The 19,622-nt window shown below is 43.0% G+C and overlaps 2 protein-coding genes across 2 annotated transcripts; both read left to right on the top strand.

The window, feature by feature from the left end:
- Positions 1-304: 304 nt before the first annotated feature.
- Positions 305-10,628, top strand: slc17a5 (solute carrier family 17 member 5). Its single transcript, XM_062519652.1, has 11 exons — positions 305-492; positions 1,275-1,465; positions 1,883-2,116; positions 2,934-3,021; positions 3,389-3,475; positions 4,066-4,184; positions 4,301-4,462; positions 4,679-4,811; positions 6,525-6,672; positions 6,942-7,032; positions 8,028-10,628. Exons 1-11 carry the CDS (start codon positions 411-413, stop codon positions 8,157-8,159), a joined length of 1,467 nt encoding a protein of 488 aa, XP_062375636.1. The 5' UTR covers positions 305-410; the 3' UTR covers positions 8,160-10,628.
- A 414-nt stretch (positions 10,629-11,042) lies between these two features.
- On the top strand, positions 11,043-18,455 carry eef1a1a (eukaryotic translation elongation factor 1 alpha 1a). Its single transcript, XM_062519246.1, has 8 exons — positions 11,043-11,128; positions 12,951-13,133; positions 13,603-13,782; positions 14,503-14,799; positions 15,214-15,364; positions 15,999-16,255; positions 16,517-16,751; positions 17,431-18,455. Exons 2-8 carry the CDS (start codon positions 12,990-12,992, stop codon positions 17,553-17,555), a joined length of 1,389 nt encoding a protein of 462 aa, XP_062375230.1. The 5' UTR covers positions 11,043-11,128; positions 12,951-12,989; the 3' UTR covers positions 17,556-18,455.
- The last annotated feature ends 1,167 nt before the right edge of the window (positions 18,456-19,622 follow it).

A 19,622-nucleotide genomic window follows, 5' to 3' on the forward strand; every position in this document is an offset into this window, starting at 1 on the left:
GATTTTTGGTGACAGCTACATCATGGCTTGTACACAAAGTCCATTTACCTTTGAAAGCAGATCAGCTGAAGTTAAAATACATCTCTATCTTGAAGTATATAGGTATGGATATTTATTCCTTAACTGGAAAAGATAAGATTTTGTTTGCTGGGAAGGAGGAAATGGGTCTGTCTGGAAAGTTTGAGATATTTTAATAATTTTCCTGTATTTAAACTCCAGTCCAGTAGAGGGAAATATCTAAAACAGTCTTTAACTACCCTCCTCTGTCAAGTAGGAAGCGAAGCAATTCGGGTAGAATCTACTGCAGGAACAACACACAAGTCATAAAGAGATGAGCAGACACACAGACGGTGGATTCGTAAGTCATAGTGCCGTATGTTGAACCAACATCACGGACTTCTGTTTGTAAGATGGATCATTCTGCATCAGACACTGAGACCGATGACTACAATCGGCCCTTGCTGCAGCGCAAAGATGAAAATGTAGAAAAAGGTATGTTCTGGTTATTGTAGTTAACAAGAGAGCTGCCTAGCTGTATTTACTTTCGACACTTTTATACTAAGTTAGCCTATTAATCTATACGGTACCTAAAAGTGCATGTATTTACACTATTACTAGACTATTGGGCACATGTTATGACTGTGTATATTGTGCAATGGCATAAAGTTGTGCTATAAATTATTGATGCTCACTTCCTAGACTGCAGATAGCAAATTTCTGTCAGTGATCCAGACTGGCTGCATCCACTGTTCATTGTCTGACTCTCAATACCTTTACTAGCCTGCTGCCCAAGTGAAATTGCAATACATATATAGATCATGTTAAACTTCGAGAGGAGTGAATTGGGCTGAAGCCCTATGATGTATTTTAAATGAGCGTCATTATCCGATTAGTCTTTGTTTACAAGTCTTAGTTGATACTGCAGCCGGTCGATTGCTAGGGCGCACAGTTCAACATTTTGTTTTTAAACCCCACGGGTTTAATGGATTATTTTGTCACACGAATGTGTGGTTAGGCGTGTGGGTCTTTGCGATTTGGGGAGAAAAAAAACTTGGCCTCGTAACTTGGAATTGCTTTGGCTAGTCACGAGATTTGGGCAGTACTAAGGTGGCAGGAAAAGGGCGTCACCAAATTAACTCAAGAAGGTGGAACACAACCTGTGGTCACATCAGAGTGTAGAAATATTGTCAACTTTTAGAGCAACGATGCACTTATGGATCGCGACGTGTGTCCTTCTGTCTCCCTCCCACCCTCTCCTCCACTCCCTCTCTCAGCTCCTGCCTGCGGTTCAGCGCGCTACGGGCTGTCCTTGTTGGCCTGCTATGGATTCTTTGTGGCTTATGCCCTGCGGGTGAACCTGAGCGTGGCCATGGTAGACATGCTGAACACCACCAGCTCCAGCAATGCCAGCCAGTCTGTCTGTCCTAGTCACAGCAGCCCAGCGAGACCCAAACACAATCATACTGTAAGTCAGTCTGTTCTCCTACATCTTTCCTAATTAGGCCTAAGCCACCTAATCATAACTGAGTGAAAATAATCATAATAATCACAATGCAAACTGTATTATGAAGATGCTTTGAATTTTGTGCGTGTTTACTGTGGTTTGTTGATTTCTGTAATGGAGACAAATATCAAGAAAAATAGTCTCTCAATAATGAATATTAGACAATTGAATTTGTCCCAAGTCTACTTCTTGCCCTTGCACTCTGAGTAAGACCAAGCATGCATATCACCCTTGGTTAGTGACCTGGCTTAGTCATGATTATTGCGGATGGAATTACTATCATGTGACGATATGGCACATTTTCATAGAGCGCACAACTAAAACATTTCGATTTCAAGCAGAGCTTGACTAACGCGTTTATCAAATTGCCCTCCACAGGCCAGTGTGTATGACTGGGACTCGGAGACTCAGGGCTGGATCCTGGGCTCGTTCTTCTACGGGTACATCGTGACGCAGATACCCGGCGGCTATCTGGCGCGCAAGTATGGCGCCAAGTGGCTGCTGGGCTTTGGCATCCTGTGCACGGTGATCTTCACCCTGCTCACGCCTGTGGCAGCGGACCTGGGGGCCGGCTACCTCATCGCTGTTCGAGTGCTGGAGGGCATCGGAGAGGTAAGCGTTGCCTTTAACAGTGTAACAGTGCACTTCTCTACTGTCCTGGCTGGTGGTGTAACCAGTCACAGCAACAAAAAGGGGGGAAACAGTATTAAATGTGTTGTCATTCATGTAAGGAGGGTCTTGCTTGGTCATAGAGGCGTTTGGGGGCTGGGTGGAGTTTGTGTTCCATGCACACATGGTAAAGAACCATGACCAGACAAGTAAGATTAGACAAGTAAGACAAATATGTTTTGTCTGGGATAAAACCTTGGGTTTTAAAATTGGTGCTACCATTACACTGACCATGATGGTCAAATTCTTTGGTTGATAATGATGAAAACAACTTCAGCACAAGAATGGCTACATGTTGCTTGTGTCTTGTTATGTGTGGCCTTGTGCTTTTGCAAATGAACGTGGACTGTTTGAAATGAACACAGCACTTTTGCAAAGTGAGTTAAGGGAAGTTAGTATTTGTTTAGTCATGCCTGCCTGGTTTTCATCTATAATTCTAAATGTATGGTCCGCTCCTTGGGTTTTAAAACTGGTGCTATCATTGTGCTGACCACTCATTTCCTTGAATGTATTGTCAGATTATATATACCGGTATACTGTATGTAGAATTCGTAGAATTATTGATACTGATATAAATAGTTAGAGAGAGTAAGAACAACTTCGACACAAGAATGGCCACATGGCCTCATGCTTTTGCAAATTGACCGTTACACAGCACTTTTGCAAAGTGAGATAAGGGAAGTTAGTATTTGTTAAGTCGTGCTTGTGTGGTTCTTCTCTGTAATTCTAAATGCATGGTCTGTCCTCTGTCCTGTGCTAGGGGGTCACCTTTCCTGCCATGCATGCCATGTGGGGGTCATGGGCCCCTCCGCTGGAACGCAGCCGACTGCTCACCATCTCATACGCAGGTGACCAGAACGATGGAACTCACCATTGCTTGCTGTTTGAAGCATTTTAAGTGTTTGTTTTGTCACAGCGTTTGGTCTTTTATCCACGTCCGTTGAATTGAAATGTCAATAGGAAACTGATTAGTATTAATTGCTGATTTTTGTACAGGACATAGTTGAAGGCAAATTTAGTGATTAAGCTAGCATGACAATGTGTGAAATAATACAGTGCTAAAAGAAAGGATGTACATTCTGTATAATGTATCTGAGAATTCAGAGTGTTTGAATATCAGTAACCACTTTAGTACATGGTGTTTGTGTGAATAATCCTATATGTCATGAAAAAGATCCTGTATCTCATATGTCATTAACTGTCTGGTTTGTTTAGGTGCTCAGCTGGGAACTGTGGTGGCTCTGCCATTGTCTGGCATGATCTGTTTCTACCTTGACTGGACCTATGTCTTCTATGTGTTTGGTGAGCTACTTGTCTTTATGTTATGAGTGGTTCATTATTTACAATATTTAGTAGGTATTTCTCATTTCAGTTTATTTTAATTCATCTTCAGGGTGACTTTGCTGTAACACTCACACTGTTAGGTGTGTCATCTCTAAGTTTACGGCAAATATAGACTGTCACAAAACAATAGAGCTGCATGATCGTGTTTATGGCCAGCACATGACTAACTCATGCCTGTCTTGTGCTTTTGGTCTTTTAATAAGTACAGGTAATGCTATCTGAATATGAGTAAGATATCTGCACTGTTTTTAGTCACACTTGGAAAGTTCTTAAAATATCTGCACCTTTCCAAAGTTCCTCTTACTTAGTGATGCAATGTAATGGTTGAACAGTGAGAGTTGAAATACAGCATGGTTAACTCGGTTGCAGATGCTTCTTTGTAAATAGCGAAATCCTGAAGTGTGTGTGTGTGTGTGTGTGGCGTGTGTGTGGCGTGTGTGTGGCGTGTGTGGCGTGTGTGTGTGGCGTGTGTGTGTGGTGGGTGTGTGGGGCGTGTGTGTGTGGTGGGTGTGTGGTGTGTGTGTGTGGTGTGTGTGTTCGTTCTGTAGGAGCTGTTGGGATGGTCTGGTTCATCCTATGGGCTGCACTTGTAAGCAACTCACCCAGCACGCATCCGAGGATATCAGAACAAGAGAGGCTCTACATCGCTTCCTCACTCAAAAACGAGGTAGCCTTCCTTTCCATTACCAGTAACTGTATTTTGCCCAATCAAACAGCAATAATACATAATCAAATCATGTATTTAACAAAGTAAGCTATACATTGCTATACATCTTCTCACAGCTGTCTCCAACCTCGGATTATATACCCTGGAGATCAATTTTAACATCTTTGCCATTGTGGGCAATAGTGGTCGCTCATTTCTCTTACAACTGGACATTCTACACACTGTTGACTCTGCTTCCAACCTACATGAATGACATACTTGGTTTCAGTATCAAACAGGTAAGAGGGCATAATATAATGAATAAGGCTTTCATATCTCACTGCTAATCTATAGTTGATATGATATTACTGATCATATCCAATTAATATACAGTATATATACAGGTATATTGTTGAATTGTGCAATTGTTGAATTGTGATGTATATGACCTCAAACCATTGAAAGGAACAGTCAGTATGGACTTGGTTCACCTTTGACCTTCTTTCCCGTCTCAGAATGGGATGCTGTCAGCTTTGCCCTACTTGGGCTGCTGGTTGCTGGCGCTACTGGGCGGACAGCTGGCGGACTACCTGAGGGAGACCTGTCTGGTCCGCACCGTTGTGGTGCGTAAGGTCTTCAGCCTCATTGGTGAGTGAGGACGCCTGACTCTGACACTTCCCTCTTCTCTATGTCTACTGTTTCACGCCAGTCAGCCACTGGTTTCACATCAGTCTCACATTTCCAGATTTTTAAAACAATTGTTTATTCAGCTTATTCAGCTATTCAGCAGTTGTTGTTGTTGTTTTGTTTTTAAAGCTATTCTGTTTGAATCCATGGTAGTGGTAAAAGAGACAAGGCCTATAGAAAACTCTAAAAAGCCAAAACATTTAAATTGTCCTGTAGCTGTTACACTAAACATTAGGCTGTTGCATCACATCTTCAGCGGTGGTAGTCGAGTGGTGATGATTCAGCTAGAGACTTACGTGGAGTATTATCTCATTGCCCATAAGGGGAAATGGCATTACATGGACTGCAGAATAATCTCCCCCCACCCCCTCAGTCATCTCTAGGGTTGAGTTATACATAATATGTTTTCAATATACTCACTCAGATTTGAATCTTTTTACAGCCACCCCTGAGATTTTATATTTTATGACACAATATTCATTTGATGCTTCCTCAGAAGTAGCTCTGTTGTTGTGAGCCCGATGAAGACTGGTTTGAGTTTAAAGTGGAGACCATATTGTTCTAACGTGAGTGAGGAATTTGTAGTTTGTGATTTTATGAGTTCAAAACATCTATCACAAGAGTGCCAAAGAGGACCCTGTTCTTGTAGCAGCTGTGCGGCGGCTAGTAGCAATTGGCACGACTTGCGTCTGTGGAGCAGTGTAATTTAATGTTCTTTGGCTTGTGTGCAGCATGCATTGGTAATTTAACCTGATTTCACTCAGCCATACTACAACCACTGTGGTTCAGAAAGGGAACTAACGTGCCGTTCATGTGAAACTTCTTTGCCAGCTGATTTTGAGTCGTTAGCACTCTAGCCTGAAAAGTCAGGAGGTCTGCTTTGCTGTGTCATCATGCATGGTGCATAGTTTGTCAGAAGCTGACATGGCGGCCAGCCACACAGATCATCAGGAAAGAGAAAGGGAGGGAGGGAGGGAGGGAGGGAGGGAGAGAGAGAGCAAGCGAGGGAGGGAGAGGCAAAGCAAGCAGATAGACGGTGAATATGGGAAGTCTGTGGTGTGCTGAGACTGATGTGCTGTGTCAGGAGTGGAGGGTCAGCTGATCCAAGGCAGCCGGTGGAGCCGGGCGCTGCGTGGCCTGGGCTATTGAGGTCAAGGCAAAGGCAATATGTGGCTTTGCAGTCTGAGGACCAACACAGCTTCAGCAAAAAGCAAACACAGAACATCAACAATGGCACATTTTGTTATACTTACTGATGGATTGTGGTTGTAGGTCATAAATGCTTTCTTTGTACATGTGACCATGGAAAGGATTTCCTACATAATATGTAGTACATACATGGTGTTAGATTTAGAAATCTCATGACATGAAAGTGTTTATTCTATTTATATTAAGGGAACCTGGCAACGCATGCCCTCACAAACATGAGGTGTACACAATGTGTATGTAAAAGTGATGTATGGAAAAACTACTAGTAGCAGCATGTGTCCCTATGTGTCCCTCAGTGTGCTATAAACATGTAGTGGGCAGGGATTCTGTTTTTATTGGACATTTTGTGATTGATCAGGCGTTATATCATCAGTCATATCTCAGATAACGTTGAGGTTTTTAATGATGAGTCTTGCCAGTTGAATGACGTGTGTGTGTGTGTGTGTGTGCGTGTGTGTTTTACAGGAATGGTTGGGCCGGCACTGTTCCTGATTGCCGCTGGCTTCACAAACTGTAACTACGTTCTGGCAATTGCTTTCCTCACGGTCTCCTCATCGCTGGGTGGTTTGTCTGCCTCCGGATTCAATATCAACCACCTGGACATCGCACCCTCGTAAGAGAACACTGCCGTTCAAGGCTTTAGAGACTCAGATGGTTTATAGACCGTTGTATATTACAGGCGCCCATATAATGTTTATATTTAGTGTTAAACTGTCAGCCATAGTGTTAAACAGTCTTCTAGAGATTACTTTCTTGGATAATGATTGGTGAATTATGAAACTGTTGGTCGTGGCGTATTTGATAAGTGCTTGTTGGAAGTCTGTTGGAAAGCTTTCTTGTCTTAAAATATTTTATTTAGACATGTTTGTGTTCTCTCTACAGTTATGCTGGGATTTTACTTGGGATCACCAACTCCTTTGCCACCATCCCAGGAATGGTGGGACCAGTCATAGCAAGAGCGCTCACTAAATCAGTAAGTTTTTAGGAGTGACTTGTTTCCTAGTATATGATGCTCTAACAGCTCATTGGTCCAGACGAATTATTGTCAAGAAGGCAGTATTGACTTATGCTGGGTTAGCCCTGCCTGACCTGCCGGCGAATTTGGATTTGCCCGGCAGCTCAGGCTTGAAACCTGGGGTGCCTCTTAATATGCCTCCTCGATCCTCGATGCTCGATCCTCGAGGGGCGTTCCCACTGATCTATAACTAACACTGGATAGACTATCCCATTGTTTCCCCCCATCATTCTTTATGTAGATCAGTGAGGATCGAGGCATCGAGGAGCGAGGGAGGACGTATAAACGCTGCATGAAATGCACCCCAGTACATCTATCTCCACCGCTTCTTTTCCACAATCTTTGGGTCCAATCACAAACTAGCTTATCCCAAAGACCCACCCGGATCGTTGGTCTAATTGGTTGAAGGACTATCCAAGCGTACAGAGTCATTTGAACTATGCCCATTGATCACACCTCTTGTGCAGTAGAAATAAAGTGCAGACTCCCCAGACTAATGTTCAATCTTAAAAGATTGAGCTTAGTATGGTGATAGCCATAGACTTCACTCAAAATGTGAGCCATATTTTATCTGAATATTATGTAATGTTAATGCATTTTGCAAGAGGTATGTTCTGCAAAAACACTCTGAGAAATCCTTTCACTTTTCTCCAGCTGTTAATCAATTATTTATGTTCTACTCTTTTTTTATGCTTGCAGTACTCTGACATAACTTTATCAAAGATCCTTTAGAACCCAACCGTCTAACTTTATCCCTCTATTTCCTCTTAAATGATCCTCTTATAGAACTCTTGTTCTAGCTCCTTACTCTAGAACTCCATTTAGGTAATCTTCTGCTTTTTGAGAACCTGTCCATCAGAGAGGGTTAAAGCGGAGCTAGTGATCAAGGATCTTTGGTGTCCGTGCTTAATCCGGTTTAATCCTCTCTCCTCTTGTGTTCTCTACCATTCTAGAACACTATCGAGGAATGGCGAACTGTGTTCTACATCTCGGCGGGGATTAACCTGTTTGGAGCAGGCTTCTTCACGCTGTTTGGACAGGGGTCAGTTCAGCCGTGGGCAGTCCACCGCACACATGCTCAGTGAACCTCACGATGCAAGACGCTCTCACCATTTTACGGGGGATGCATGTGGTATGACCAAATGAATGGACACTGAACTGAACTTTGGGATCAGTCTTAGATAAATGTTGTATTCGCACAATTATCAAAAGAGATTTACATGGCTGAGTTTTTGTTTTATAATATAAAAGATATTGTATTGTTTTATTACTTTTTATGTGTTTGTACAACACTTTACATGTCAGAACTACAGTCTTTTCGTTTTATCACTTTCTCATGGCATTATATGTGTTTCACCATCCCAAATGGTGGCCTGTTAAGCTCATGAGCCATTCCTCAAGCTCATCTGACTCTGTTAATAGTCAAGCTTACTAATGGTGTAAAGGGAACACCAGAGAATGTTCTATATGAAGCGCTATTTCACTAATTGATAGAAGGAACAGTTACGTCTACAGTAAATTATCTCGAACTTGTTCACTTTCTGGGTCCACTTCACATGTAAATGGATCCTGGTGTTCAAAGCATTTAAAAGCCATTAAAAGCTTCAGTGCCGAAAGTTGAGACATTAAATGGTTTCAACTGTATTAGATTTCTTATAAAGATTGTTACAACAAGACAGGTATCTGTAAAAAGAGACTAGGGTTTCTCACAATTTTGTCCTATTAAGGTGAAGGCTATGGTTAGTGGTGTTGAAAAGGGGAACTTGAAAATTGGTACTTTGGAAACTGTGAAGATAAGGTTTGCTTTACCATCATGTAATGGTAGTTTCAAATGCAAAACAGATATAATCTTTAGATTATTTAGATCACTATGATCACAAAGCATTTACATATATTAAACAAGTACCCATCTTCTTTGGAGTACTGACATTCCAGATCTCATATCAACTGAGCTCAATATATCAAATGAAGTTGTTGAGAGTGTATTGGTGTCTGAGAGCCAGACCACACATGACGCCTGTATTATTCTCCTAGAGAGAAAAAAATGCCTTGGCCTTTGTTGTACCCAAACTGTACTACGATGAAGAAAGTATGATTTTCTTACCAAAAGTATGCCAAAGGCTGTCTAACCAATAGCATTCTGTTGTGGATCTTGTTGGGGTTAAATGGGGTGAATGTGTCGGGGCCTTTTTGTTCCACTAAAGGTCCTCCATCGCCATCTAACCACAGTAGTCTTTACTGTGGACCATACCATCACTGCTTTAGATCTCCACATACTTTGTGTGTTTATCTGCAATCTTTTTTAGCACAGTATTGAAAAGCTGGAAGTCCAGCTGTTTGGGTTGCACTTGCACAGACCGTAGCATATCCATAAGACGTTTAAGCGTTGTGGTAGTTTTTGCTGTATAGAAGTAAATGTCAGGTCAGGTGTCTAATATCTCCTTCCCTAGATGTGCCTTAAATCAGCAACCAGTATGCACTTTTGGTTTCAACTCATTCAGGCAGTTGACACTGAATACTTGTTTTTGGTGTGCTACATACTTTCCTAGAATGTGAGGTAGCCTAATTGTGCAAAGGCATATATCTGTGAACGCTTCTTCTCAAATACAGTTGTTATTGACGTCATGGTTCACTAAGCAGAGTGCAAGAAACAATCACTACATGGACACATGAAATACTGCAGACAGGATTTTAGCCATGACTTCTCCAGTAAGCATGTGTTTCACTCATGTCTGGAGCCAAGGACTAGCTCAGGTGAAAGTTTGACCAGCCCTGTTTTTTTCCCCTTCTTTTCTTTTTCTGAGAGGCCTGTTAAAATGTATTAATTGTTGGTGAAAAAACAAATGCTGACATATGTACTCATGTCAATACATCACTCTAGAATGGTGTGCCTGTTGTTTCAAGTCAGGGAATGTAATTCGATTGGTTAATTGAACTTCTAACCTTAAGCTGTTGCTTGAACCCTGAGATCAGAAGGGAAAGAGTTTAATACTCACAATTCTTTTTTCTTTCTTTCTTTCTTTCCTTTCCTTTTCTTTTTTTTTTAAAAAGAACTATTTGACAATTTTGTTTGTAGCATTTGTGATCTTTACATTTGAATGTGTAGGCTATTTTATTATTTTGAATCGTCACATATGGAGCCCGCAAAGGGACATAGTGGGATTTTATTTTATATTGAGGTGGGAATTAAATCCCACCTCAATATTATTTATTACGTTTCTGTTGCATTTCTTAGCAATAATTTTGCGTTCCTTTGTAATAGTTTCACATTCCCTTGCAAAGTCTAAAAGCATTCCAGGGAATGGATAAGGACCTCTAAAAGTACATTTCCACCATGGCCCTTCGCGGGCTTTTTATTTCTGAGTTGCAAGGGTGGTCATTTATGTGTTAACACCATCTTTGTACTGAACTTCAAAACTTTGTAATGGGAATGATTTTTCACTGTGTAGCATCTGCAGCACATGCTGGATTACAAATACATTCTTATGTGGTAGCCAATAACTTTTATGCCACTGTCAATTTGGAAGCACAGGAATATTAAAGCTCTATCTGCATGTGGTTGTTTTTTCCGTTATTGAATTTGCCAGAAGTATTAGGTTTTCTGCTCATTGCCGTCAATGAATCATTTTTAAAAAATCGCATGCAAAGATCCAAATAAAAACACGCTCACGTTTTCATATTAGGCTGCGACTACAAGGATGCAGAGGCCGAGGGCACGCAATAGTGTCAATGTTATTTAGTCAGTGAACGCAGTCTGCGTAGTCTGCGCACCTGTTAGCCTACAAACCGGATCACTCTGGTGTAAGTTGGTCTAATAGCCTAGGATAACATTTAAAAAAACATGCGCAATGTATGCATATTGATATAATAAACCGTTTTCACTGCCAGTAATTCTACTGTTACTATAGTCACAAATAATGCTATCCCTGCAGGGGACATGAGTTGAGTGCATTTGCGCAACTCCTATTCCCCCCTCCCCTCCTGAAATATAAACGGATCACCAACGCAGCGCAGCCTCTTCTGCGGCGACTGGGTATCACCAAGCGAAGAGCAGGTACAGTTCTCTATGCATGCTGTCCTTGATATCCCCACATTGCTGCAGTAACATTTTTATTAATTGTGTGTCTAAATGTTTGTATTTGTTGGGGAAGTATTCCTCGGGAAAATGGCACTTGTAATGCATCAACTCGAAAGAACGTAGTGATGCTGAAACCGACATTGAAGTGGGTATCAGTCTAACCAACACTTGAGATGAGAGAACATGGCGGCGTTTGCAGGGGGAGGGATCGTGCTGTGGATAAATCCTCCAGACACCCGAGTGGTCCCTGTCGCTATGGTTTGAAATAAACAAACCTGATATTTTTACTATAATAACTGTCGAATAGACCAGCTTCTAGGGAACAAATAAGCCAGGCCTGTCCTTTGGAATGTGCAATGATGGCAGCGTCGTCTCTAATTATTGCAGGTTGTTAGATGATCTTAACATTATTAGGTCACACATTAACCTCAGGGTGTCGGGTTACTTGGACAGTAAGGTCACTTCTAAAGCCTGCCTTAATACTAGTTGTAGGCAGCAGGTGAGTGTCTTCTTCTCTAAAGAAATGTCACCTGCCTCAGTGTCCTCTTGGCAGTCATGTCTGGAAGCAAGTGAGTTAGTTGTAAGTTTAAGTGAGACTATTGGTGGATTCTTAATGATGTCTCCTAGTGGTGTCTGTTGCTCTCTGATACAGACTGGCTTTATCAGATTGCACCGCAATGCTGGCTCCTTCCCCTCCTCTCCTTCCTTTCTCCCTTTTGACTGGGCTGGTGGTGCCACTGCAGCAGTTCTGGCTGTCTCCAGAAATGGCTGCCTGCGTCTGTACTTGCCAGCGCAGTCGAGCAAAATCTTTGGACAAAATGGAGGGTCCCTCCTGCGTGGCTCAAGTCATGGCGAGCCGAATAATGCGTAGTCTGTCGCATGGTGATATTGTCTGTCTCGCCGTTGTCCTGTCTCTAGGTTGTGCCCTGCCTGGCAAAAACACTGGGAACGTTTGCCTGGCAGGCTGGCACAAGCGCAGATGGCACAGAGAGATGTGTCACTGGCAGACAAGGGTAGTTTTTTTTGTGTGTTGTCATGATTCGATCAATTCCATGATCTCTTTGGGGCCATCTGACGCTATGTGGTCGGCTGTTGATCGGCTGATTGTTGACGATGAAGAGGAAATCCTCGGCAGGCAGGGTAGGCTATACGACTCCTGCTGTGATATGCGAGCAGACCTTGATACTGTAGCTGTGGACCATGTGACCAGTGCCTGCTTATGTAACAACATTACATCTTCGCTCCTAAGGCTGGAATGGGCCAGGGCAGCATGAGCATCAGCAGCAGACTCCCAGATCTGGCCCGGATCGGGCCCTCTATTGGGCCTCTGTGTGTGTGTGTGTGTGTGTGTGTGTTCTCCCCTTCAGTACCCCTGCAGCAACACAGCATCTGCAGGCTACAGTACAGCAGTGCAGGAATGTTGTGCAATAGGTGCGTGTGTGTTATGCCCTTGTCCATGGTGCTGCTCTGTCTCAGACATAAAGAGCTGTGATGGCGTGAGGAGCTTAGGTGTCTGGAAATATCAGACTTTATTACGCAGCAGCTGAGATCGAAAAAGGGTTTCTTTGGCCAAGACTAATTACAATCATTCTTACAGGGTTATAACCAGTAATATGCTGTGTAGCGTAATTCCAGGGACAGAAAGTATAGGTTGGGATCAGTAGACAATCAACATTCTTAGCTATTAGAATATGAGCTATTCTGGACAGAACTGGGAATGGAGAAAGAAGAGTCATCCTTGGTGTGTGTTTGGCATGATGGAGATGATCTTCACTGGTTTTTATTGTTCTTTTCCTAGGCGTTTTTGCTTCTTCTGTGACCTTTGACCTGTTTGACCATGGGAAAGGAGAAGCTTCACATCAACATCGTGGTCATTGGCCATGTGGACTCAGGCAAGTCCACCACCACTGGCCACCTTATCTACAAGTGTGGTGGGATTGACAAGAGGACCATCGAGAAGTTTGAGAAGGAGGCTGCTGAGGTGAGACTTTACAAGTGGGGACCTGTTTTTTTGCACATTACACAGCTTATTGTTATGTAGTTGAATTGTTTGAAATTGGGACTTGTGTGTGCGTGTGTGTGTGTACAGTATGTGTGGTGAAATGTTCATTGTGAGCACGGCGACTTTTTGGGAGGTTGGCTCATTTGGCGTACCCCAGAGATAGATAAGGGGGTACATACAGTACTCTTCTCATCTGTGTCTGCAATGACCCAGTCTGATACTGTTAGCCTAGCTTAGCATAATTCACTATAAGTGGGCTTAACAAGTTTTACTGAGAAATGTTTATACTGTATGTCATGAGGAACAGCAAATGCTGATGGGACAAATGTCCTATCCATCAAGGAAGATGTTTACAATGATCTGTCATTATAAAGCCTTTGTAACACCTGTATAATTCAAAATATACAGTTAGGAATAATATTATTCATTACTCATATTTGTTGTCCAGATGGGCAAAGGCTCGTTCAAGTACGCCTGGGTGTTGGACAAGCTAAAGGCTGAGAGGGAGCGTGGCATCACCATCGACATCTCCCTCTGGAAGTTTGAGACTAGCAAGTACTACGTCACCATCATTGATGCCCCCGGGCACAGGGACTTCATCAAGAACATGATCACTGGCACCTCTCAGGTAGACTTTGCCCTCTGACACAACTCATTCTGCCTGTGTGCCCACATTTCACACCTCTCTACATTAGAAGTTAACAGAAGTTAACATTGTCATCAACATTCAACTTTATTAGAGAGGACATGGAGTGGATGAATTGAGTATTGTACTGTGTTCTCTGATGCTAACATAGTATATATTCAACTTTGATTGATAAAAAAATAAACTCAATGGCAATTTTACAAGCCCAATTAAAAACATATATTTAGGCTGTGAACTGAAATGGTCCTTTTGAATAAATGGCGCCCTCTTTGGCAACCAAAACTGAACTTCGATGGCTTTGCGATATTTGACATCACAAGTAGGCTTTGTTCTAATTCGCCTATTTTTTAGTGGCTATTTCTAGGTTCAAGATTTTCATATGAAGGAAGGCACAACCATGCCTCATGTTCATGATAGCTCTTTAGTTATGCACAACCTCTCCTAATTAATCAAAAGCAAGACAAAAATGGTTTCCATTCGATGTCTCATTTAAAATGTTCCAGTTTTGTTTGAATTAGTGTAGTAGAATTTAAGATCATTTTTTTGTCTAAATGTTGACATGGATGCTCATGTTTTTGCTCGTTAATTTGACACCTAAATGTTTTTGAGTGTTTTATATGCAAAGTGTGTACTCTTCTCCCCTTCTCTCCTCAGTGAGTTCTATTAATATAAATCTCTGTGGGGTGGCGGGATCTCTCTCAGGCTGACTGTGCCGTGCTGATCGTGGCAGCTGGCGTGGGCGAGTTCGAGGCGGGCATCTCCAAGAACGGGCAGACTCGCGAGCACGCCCTGCTGGCCTACACACTGGGCGTCAAGCAGCTGATCGTGGGCATCAACAAGATGGACTCCACCGAGCCCAACTACAGCCAGAAGCGCTACGAGGAGATCGTCAAGGAGGTCAGCACCTACATCAAGAAGATCGGCTACAACCCGGACACCGTGGCCTTCGTGCCCATCTCCGGCTGGAACGGCGACAACATGCTGGAGCCCAGCCCCAACGTGAGCGCTCCCTGAGTGTCTGATTACTGTCTTTATACGTGTGCGTGTGTGTGTGTGTGTGTGTGTGTGTGTGTGTGTGTGAGAGAGAGACCATTTTCTTTCCGGAACCCAAACCACCTCTGGTGGTTGTGCACTGTAGCAATCCACTTGTAAACTTTTTACCTACTGCACATCCATATTTTTTTTATCTGTTGAAAATTCAAATCAGGACAGTAATTGCTAGCCTGTCTGTAGTGCATGACGATCATTCAGGTGTAATTGTGAACCATTGGTAGGATATGTAAATCTAATTCTAGAGATTACACCTTCTTTGCCTGATGTATTACGCAATGATAGACAATGCTCCCTCTGTGAACTGTGTTTGGACTGTTCTCATGGTGACTGAATGCCACCCTCCTGCTCTCGCCCTCTCAGATGACTTGGTTTAAGGGCTGGAAGATCACCCGTAAAGATGGCAGTGCCTCTGGGACCACCCTGCTGGAGGCCCTGGACGCCATCCAGCCCCCCAGCCGACCCACCGACAAGCCCCTCCGCCTGCCCCTCCAGGACGTCTACAAAATCGGAGGTGAGGGCAACCACCAACCACCAACCACCAGAGGGCAGACTAGACACACTGGCTGACGCAATCGGGTATAACGAGAGCACACAGACAGATGGACTCAGAATGGGTTTAATCTGAGTGATCGCAAAATGTTAACTGATTCACTTCTGAGTTTGACTGGAGGAATGTTAAACTGCTAAAACTGATCAGAGGGGGCTTGAATTACCCTAAGATTGATGTCTTCGGCTTTAAATATGTTTGATAGGTTGAGGGATGGGTGACTAGGTGACTTGATTAAAAAAGAATAATTATTTGAAGAATAATAATAATGATTTGTTATTTTCATTCTGGAGAATTGTTTCATTCTAGCTGCAGTCATGTCTTTATCCCGTGATCTCATCATAACTATATTATGGGATCAAGGGAATTTTTACATGGTTAATGTAGTTCACTGTTTGAACTGCCAGACAATCTGATCAGGAGAGCACAAGCCATATTTAAATCTGCCAGTCAGCTCTGTTGCTAGTCTAGGCACCTTTTACAGATACTGTTGCAGAGTTCTTGCAGAGAAGGCTCGCCCGATCACACTTAACATTTATGAACTGAATTTCACACAGATGTCCAGAGCAGTAATGTAGACTGACTCACACATGCGCAGGTATTGGTACTGTGCCCGTGGGCCGTGTGGAGACGGGCGTCCTGAAGCCTGGCATGGTGGTGACCTTCGCCCCGGTGAACGTGACCACTGAGGTCAAGTCGGTGGAGATGCACCACGAGGCCCTCTCCGAGGCCCTCCCTGGCGACAACGTGGGCTTCAACGTGAAGAACGTGTCCGTCAAGGACATTCGCCGTGGCAACGTGGCCGGCGACAGCAAGAACGACCCACCCCAAGAGGCTGCCAACTTCACCGCTCAGGTGAGCTCCATGACAATGACAGTCATGCTGAGATATATTATAACTCTAATATATATAATTATTTGGCCTTACTGCTGACATAATACATTCATACAGTAGGTTGAGAAAGATTAGTGATCATATAAATGGTTGCACTGGTTCAGCGTGGATAAGAACAGTACCCCAGACTGACAAAACTCAACTTAATGTTGCACTCCCTGGTTCTCACTATGTATATGTGTGTGTGTGTGTGTGTGTGTGTGTGTGTGTGTCTGAACACAGGTGATCATCCTGAACCACCCCGGCCAGATCAGTGCTGGCTATGCCCCAGTGCTGGACTGCCACACCGCCCATATCGCCTGCAAGTTCGCCGAGCTCAAGGAAAAGATTGACCGCCGCTCGGGCAAGAAGCTGGAGGACAACCCCAAGTCCCTGAAGTCCGGCGACGCCGCCATCGTGGACATGATCCCTGGCAAGCCCATGTGTGTGGAGAGCTTCTCCGAATACCCTCCCCTGGGTAAGTGCCTCAGTACAGCGCCCTGTTCTTGGGCTGCTATATAGAACCATGCAGGCTGTAAAGAACCCTTAGGGGTTCCTTTGATGTACCCTTCAAAATGCTTTAAGGAACCATTTAGGGGTGCCATATATGAAGCATGCAATAGAACCATTTTTGGTTCTACTGTATATCGCAACATACTGTATATTTTTAAGATTGTTTACAAAGCAGACCCCAGTAATCTTTATTTCATTCTGTTAAGTTAGCTATTTTTAATGTGTTACAAAACTTATCGCAAGCCAAATAAGCAATCAATGCCATGGCTAAATGTTTCAGATTGGCAGCGTGCTAGTTGATATATCAGAATAACGAATCAGAACAGCCATTTTAACGTTACAACGGATGGGACCCAATCCTTCCTGACTCAGTGGGTGGAGTGGAAAAAAATATTTCACCTGAGGATGGATCTGCTTATTTAGAGTTTAAGAGGAGGAGTACTGTGACAGTGGAAGTTATACACTTTCTTGGTCGTGTGCATTGTAGCTACTGATCTATACTTAATGTTAAGAAAATCTACCAAAATAGATCAGGTGTAGGTCACACCCAGGTAATCCAGTGCAGAAATCATTAGCCTGCTGTCATTGTGCAGCGTATTGATTGATCATGTTGATTAAGCTTCACCCCCTCTTGTCTCCGCCAGGTCGCTTCGCTGTGCGCGACATGCGCCAGACCGTGGCCGTGGGCGTCATCAAGGGGGTGGAGAAGAAGGCCCCGTCTGGCGGCAAGGTCACCAAGTCGGCGCAGAAGGCTCAGAAGGTGAAATGAATGTTGTGCTTAGCTGCCAACTCCAGAGCCACCCATGGCAGAGCAGAGATCACCCAACTCCACCCGCCCGTCGGCTGCTTCAACTCCATCATCAGAGACTGGTTAATTGTTACAATGCATCGCAAAAGCATCAGGAGGAAAAAAAACAAACAAACCTAAAAAAAATAGTCTGAGCACTGGTAAAGACACCACACGCAAGTCTCCCTAAGACACCTCACCCTTCAACAACAACAACTAAAAAGATGCTATATGCTGACTTTCAACGAATCTTTGCAATGTTACTTTTGTTACTTTTTTTTGCCTTCTGTTTTTAGCTTACCACTAGTTCTAAGTGTGCACAGTGAAATGGGGTTCTTGACCCTGAAAAACCATGTGTGATTTTTAAAAAACAAACCGGGAGGTGCTTAAAGTAATCCAGATGTCTCTCCCGCTTGCTCTCTCTCTCTCTCTCTCTCTCTCTGGAGTGCAGTCTTAGTAAAGTTCTTACGCTGTTGTCTTACGCTCCTAGTGTTCATTTGCAGTTAACTATCAGGTGCTCAGTCTCAACTGATCTCTATACTTTACAAAAACAAAAGGAACAATCCAAACCTTAACGTCTGCCTACCAGGCAATATCTTAAAGAGATTAAAAGAAATACTATGTAAAAATGTTTAGCTTTAAAATGTAAAGAAGTTGTTGTGTATAAAAATGGCATTCGTGCAATACTCTCTAAATTTGTCCAATTGCCGGCATGTGAAGTTTCCATGCACCGAGTTGTTCAGATTTTCTAGCACTTTTGATTGGCGTTACGCTGACCCTGCACCAAGCACTTGTTGACTTTGATTGGCATTAGCTTTCGCACCTTATTGTTCATAAACTCAAAAAGCTTTCATGTCATATTAAAGATGTTTAAAAACCAAACACAGTGTGTGCTTTCTTTTTCCGAGGCTATGATTGCATTGTCAGCGATCAGTAGGCTGATATATTAACAAGCAAATAAGTAAACAAACATGTATCATTCAACTCATGACTACAGTTTTTATTGTGCAAGGTATATTCTCATTAAACAGAGAGAAAATAGCTGTTATTAAGAGCAATAGTTGTAACTGTGCTGTTAGGCCACAAGGTGGGAGTGGAAACATCCTGATTTTTGCTGTAGTCCATAGTGACTTGTATTCTCAGTAAACAGAGAGAAAGAAATGTTATTACAGTTTTTTACAACCTCTGTACACTCAATTTCAATTCAATTCCACACACAAAACCCACTTTAGCTCACACAAAATGCGAAATGCCTCAAATCTCCATTCAAAATGTCATCAACACATCTCTAAAGCAAACATTCGCCTCACACTCTAAACACTATTGTCATAATGTGTGTGAGAAGGCACATAACCAAAGATTTCCATCTGACAAAGGTAACGGCTTATTATGACCGTTGTGCTAGTGAAGGTTTAAGTCAAATTTCTTTTTCTTCCAGATTCTTTTCTTTTTTCCTTCAGTCATTTTGTGTCAATGATTCATGGGGCACTGAAAGACCAGACTGCACGAAACTTGGTGGGCATGTAGCCCCAAAAGGCTGGCATGGAACCCCCAAAATGAGGGTAGGGCAGACAGAGCTGAAGAAAGCCACCAGGGACAAAGCTGCAGCAACCGAGTCCAGCTCAGGATGGCTGTGGCTGGAGAGAGCCCACAGATGGAAACTTTCTGTAGGTCAGTCTTGCTGCCTCACTCAGGCGAAGTGTTCAGGTTAAGGGGCGAAATACCTGTGACCCTGAGTGACCTACACTTGCAGCTTATGGCAAAGTGTCTCTGATGTTTACTTCACCACATACACACACACACACACAAACACACTAGTACAACAGGAGTAACTTTTTTTTCAAGTTTGGGGATTGAATCCAATATGGTGATATCAGACTGTGCTTAAAATACAGCAACCAAATAATGAGAAATGTCTGGAAAGTACCAGGCCACATAGGCCACACTCTCACTCCTTTTTTTTATCTCTGAATGTCCCACATCATATATGCTATACCATCATGCATGCTCTGATTGTGTAGTCTATGAGGGAACACCCAGCGCTACACT

Source organism: Sardina pilchardus, chromosome 18 (genome assembly GCF_963854185.1).
Source record: "Sardina pilchardus chromosome 18, fSarPil1.1, whole genome shotgun sequence".
Classification (NCBI taxonomy): Eukaryota; Metazoa; Chordata; class Actinopteri; order Clupeiformes; family Clupeidae; genus Sardina; species Sardina pilchardus.

Coding starts and splice junctions, on each gene's coding strand:
- eef1a1a (XM_062519246.1), top strand. CDS start 12,990: ATGGGAAAGGAGAAGCTTCACATCAACATCGTGGTCATTGGCCATGTG. Junction 13,783..14,502: donor TGATCACTGGCACCTCTCAG/GTAGACTTTGCC, acceptor GATCTCTCTCAG/GCTGACTGTGCCGTGCTGAT. Junction 16,752..17,430: donor CTCCGAATACCCTCCCCTGG/GTAAGTGCCTCA, acceptor TGTCTCCGCCAG/GTCGCTTCGCTGTGCGCGAC.
- slc17a5 (XM_062519652.1), top strand. CDS start 411: ATGGATCATTCTGCATCAGACACTGAGACCGATGACTACAATCGGCCC. Junction 493..1,274: donor AGATGAAAATGTAGAAAAAG/GTATGTTCTGGT, acceptor TCCCTCTCTCAG/CTCCTGCCTGCGGTTCAGCG. Junction 4,463..4,678: donor TTGGTTTCAGTATCAAACAG/GTAAGAGGGCAT, acceptor TTCCCGTCTCAG/AATGGGATGCTGTCAGCTTT.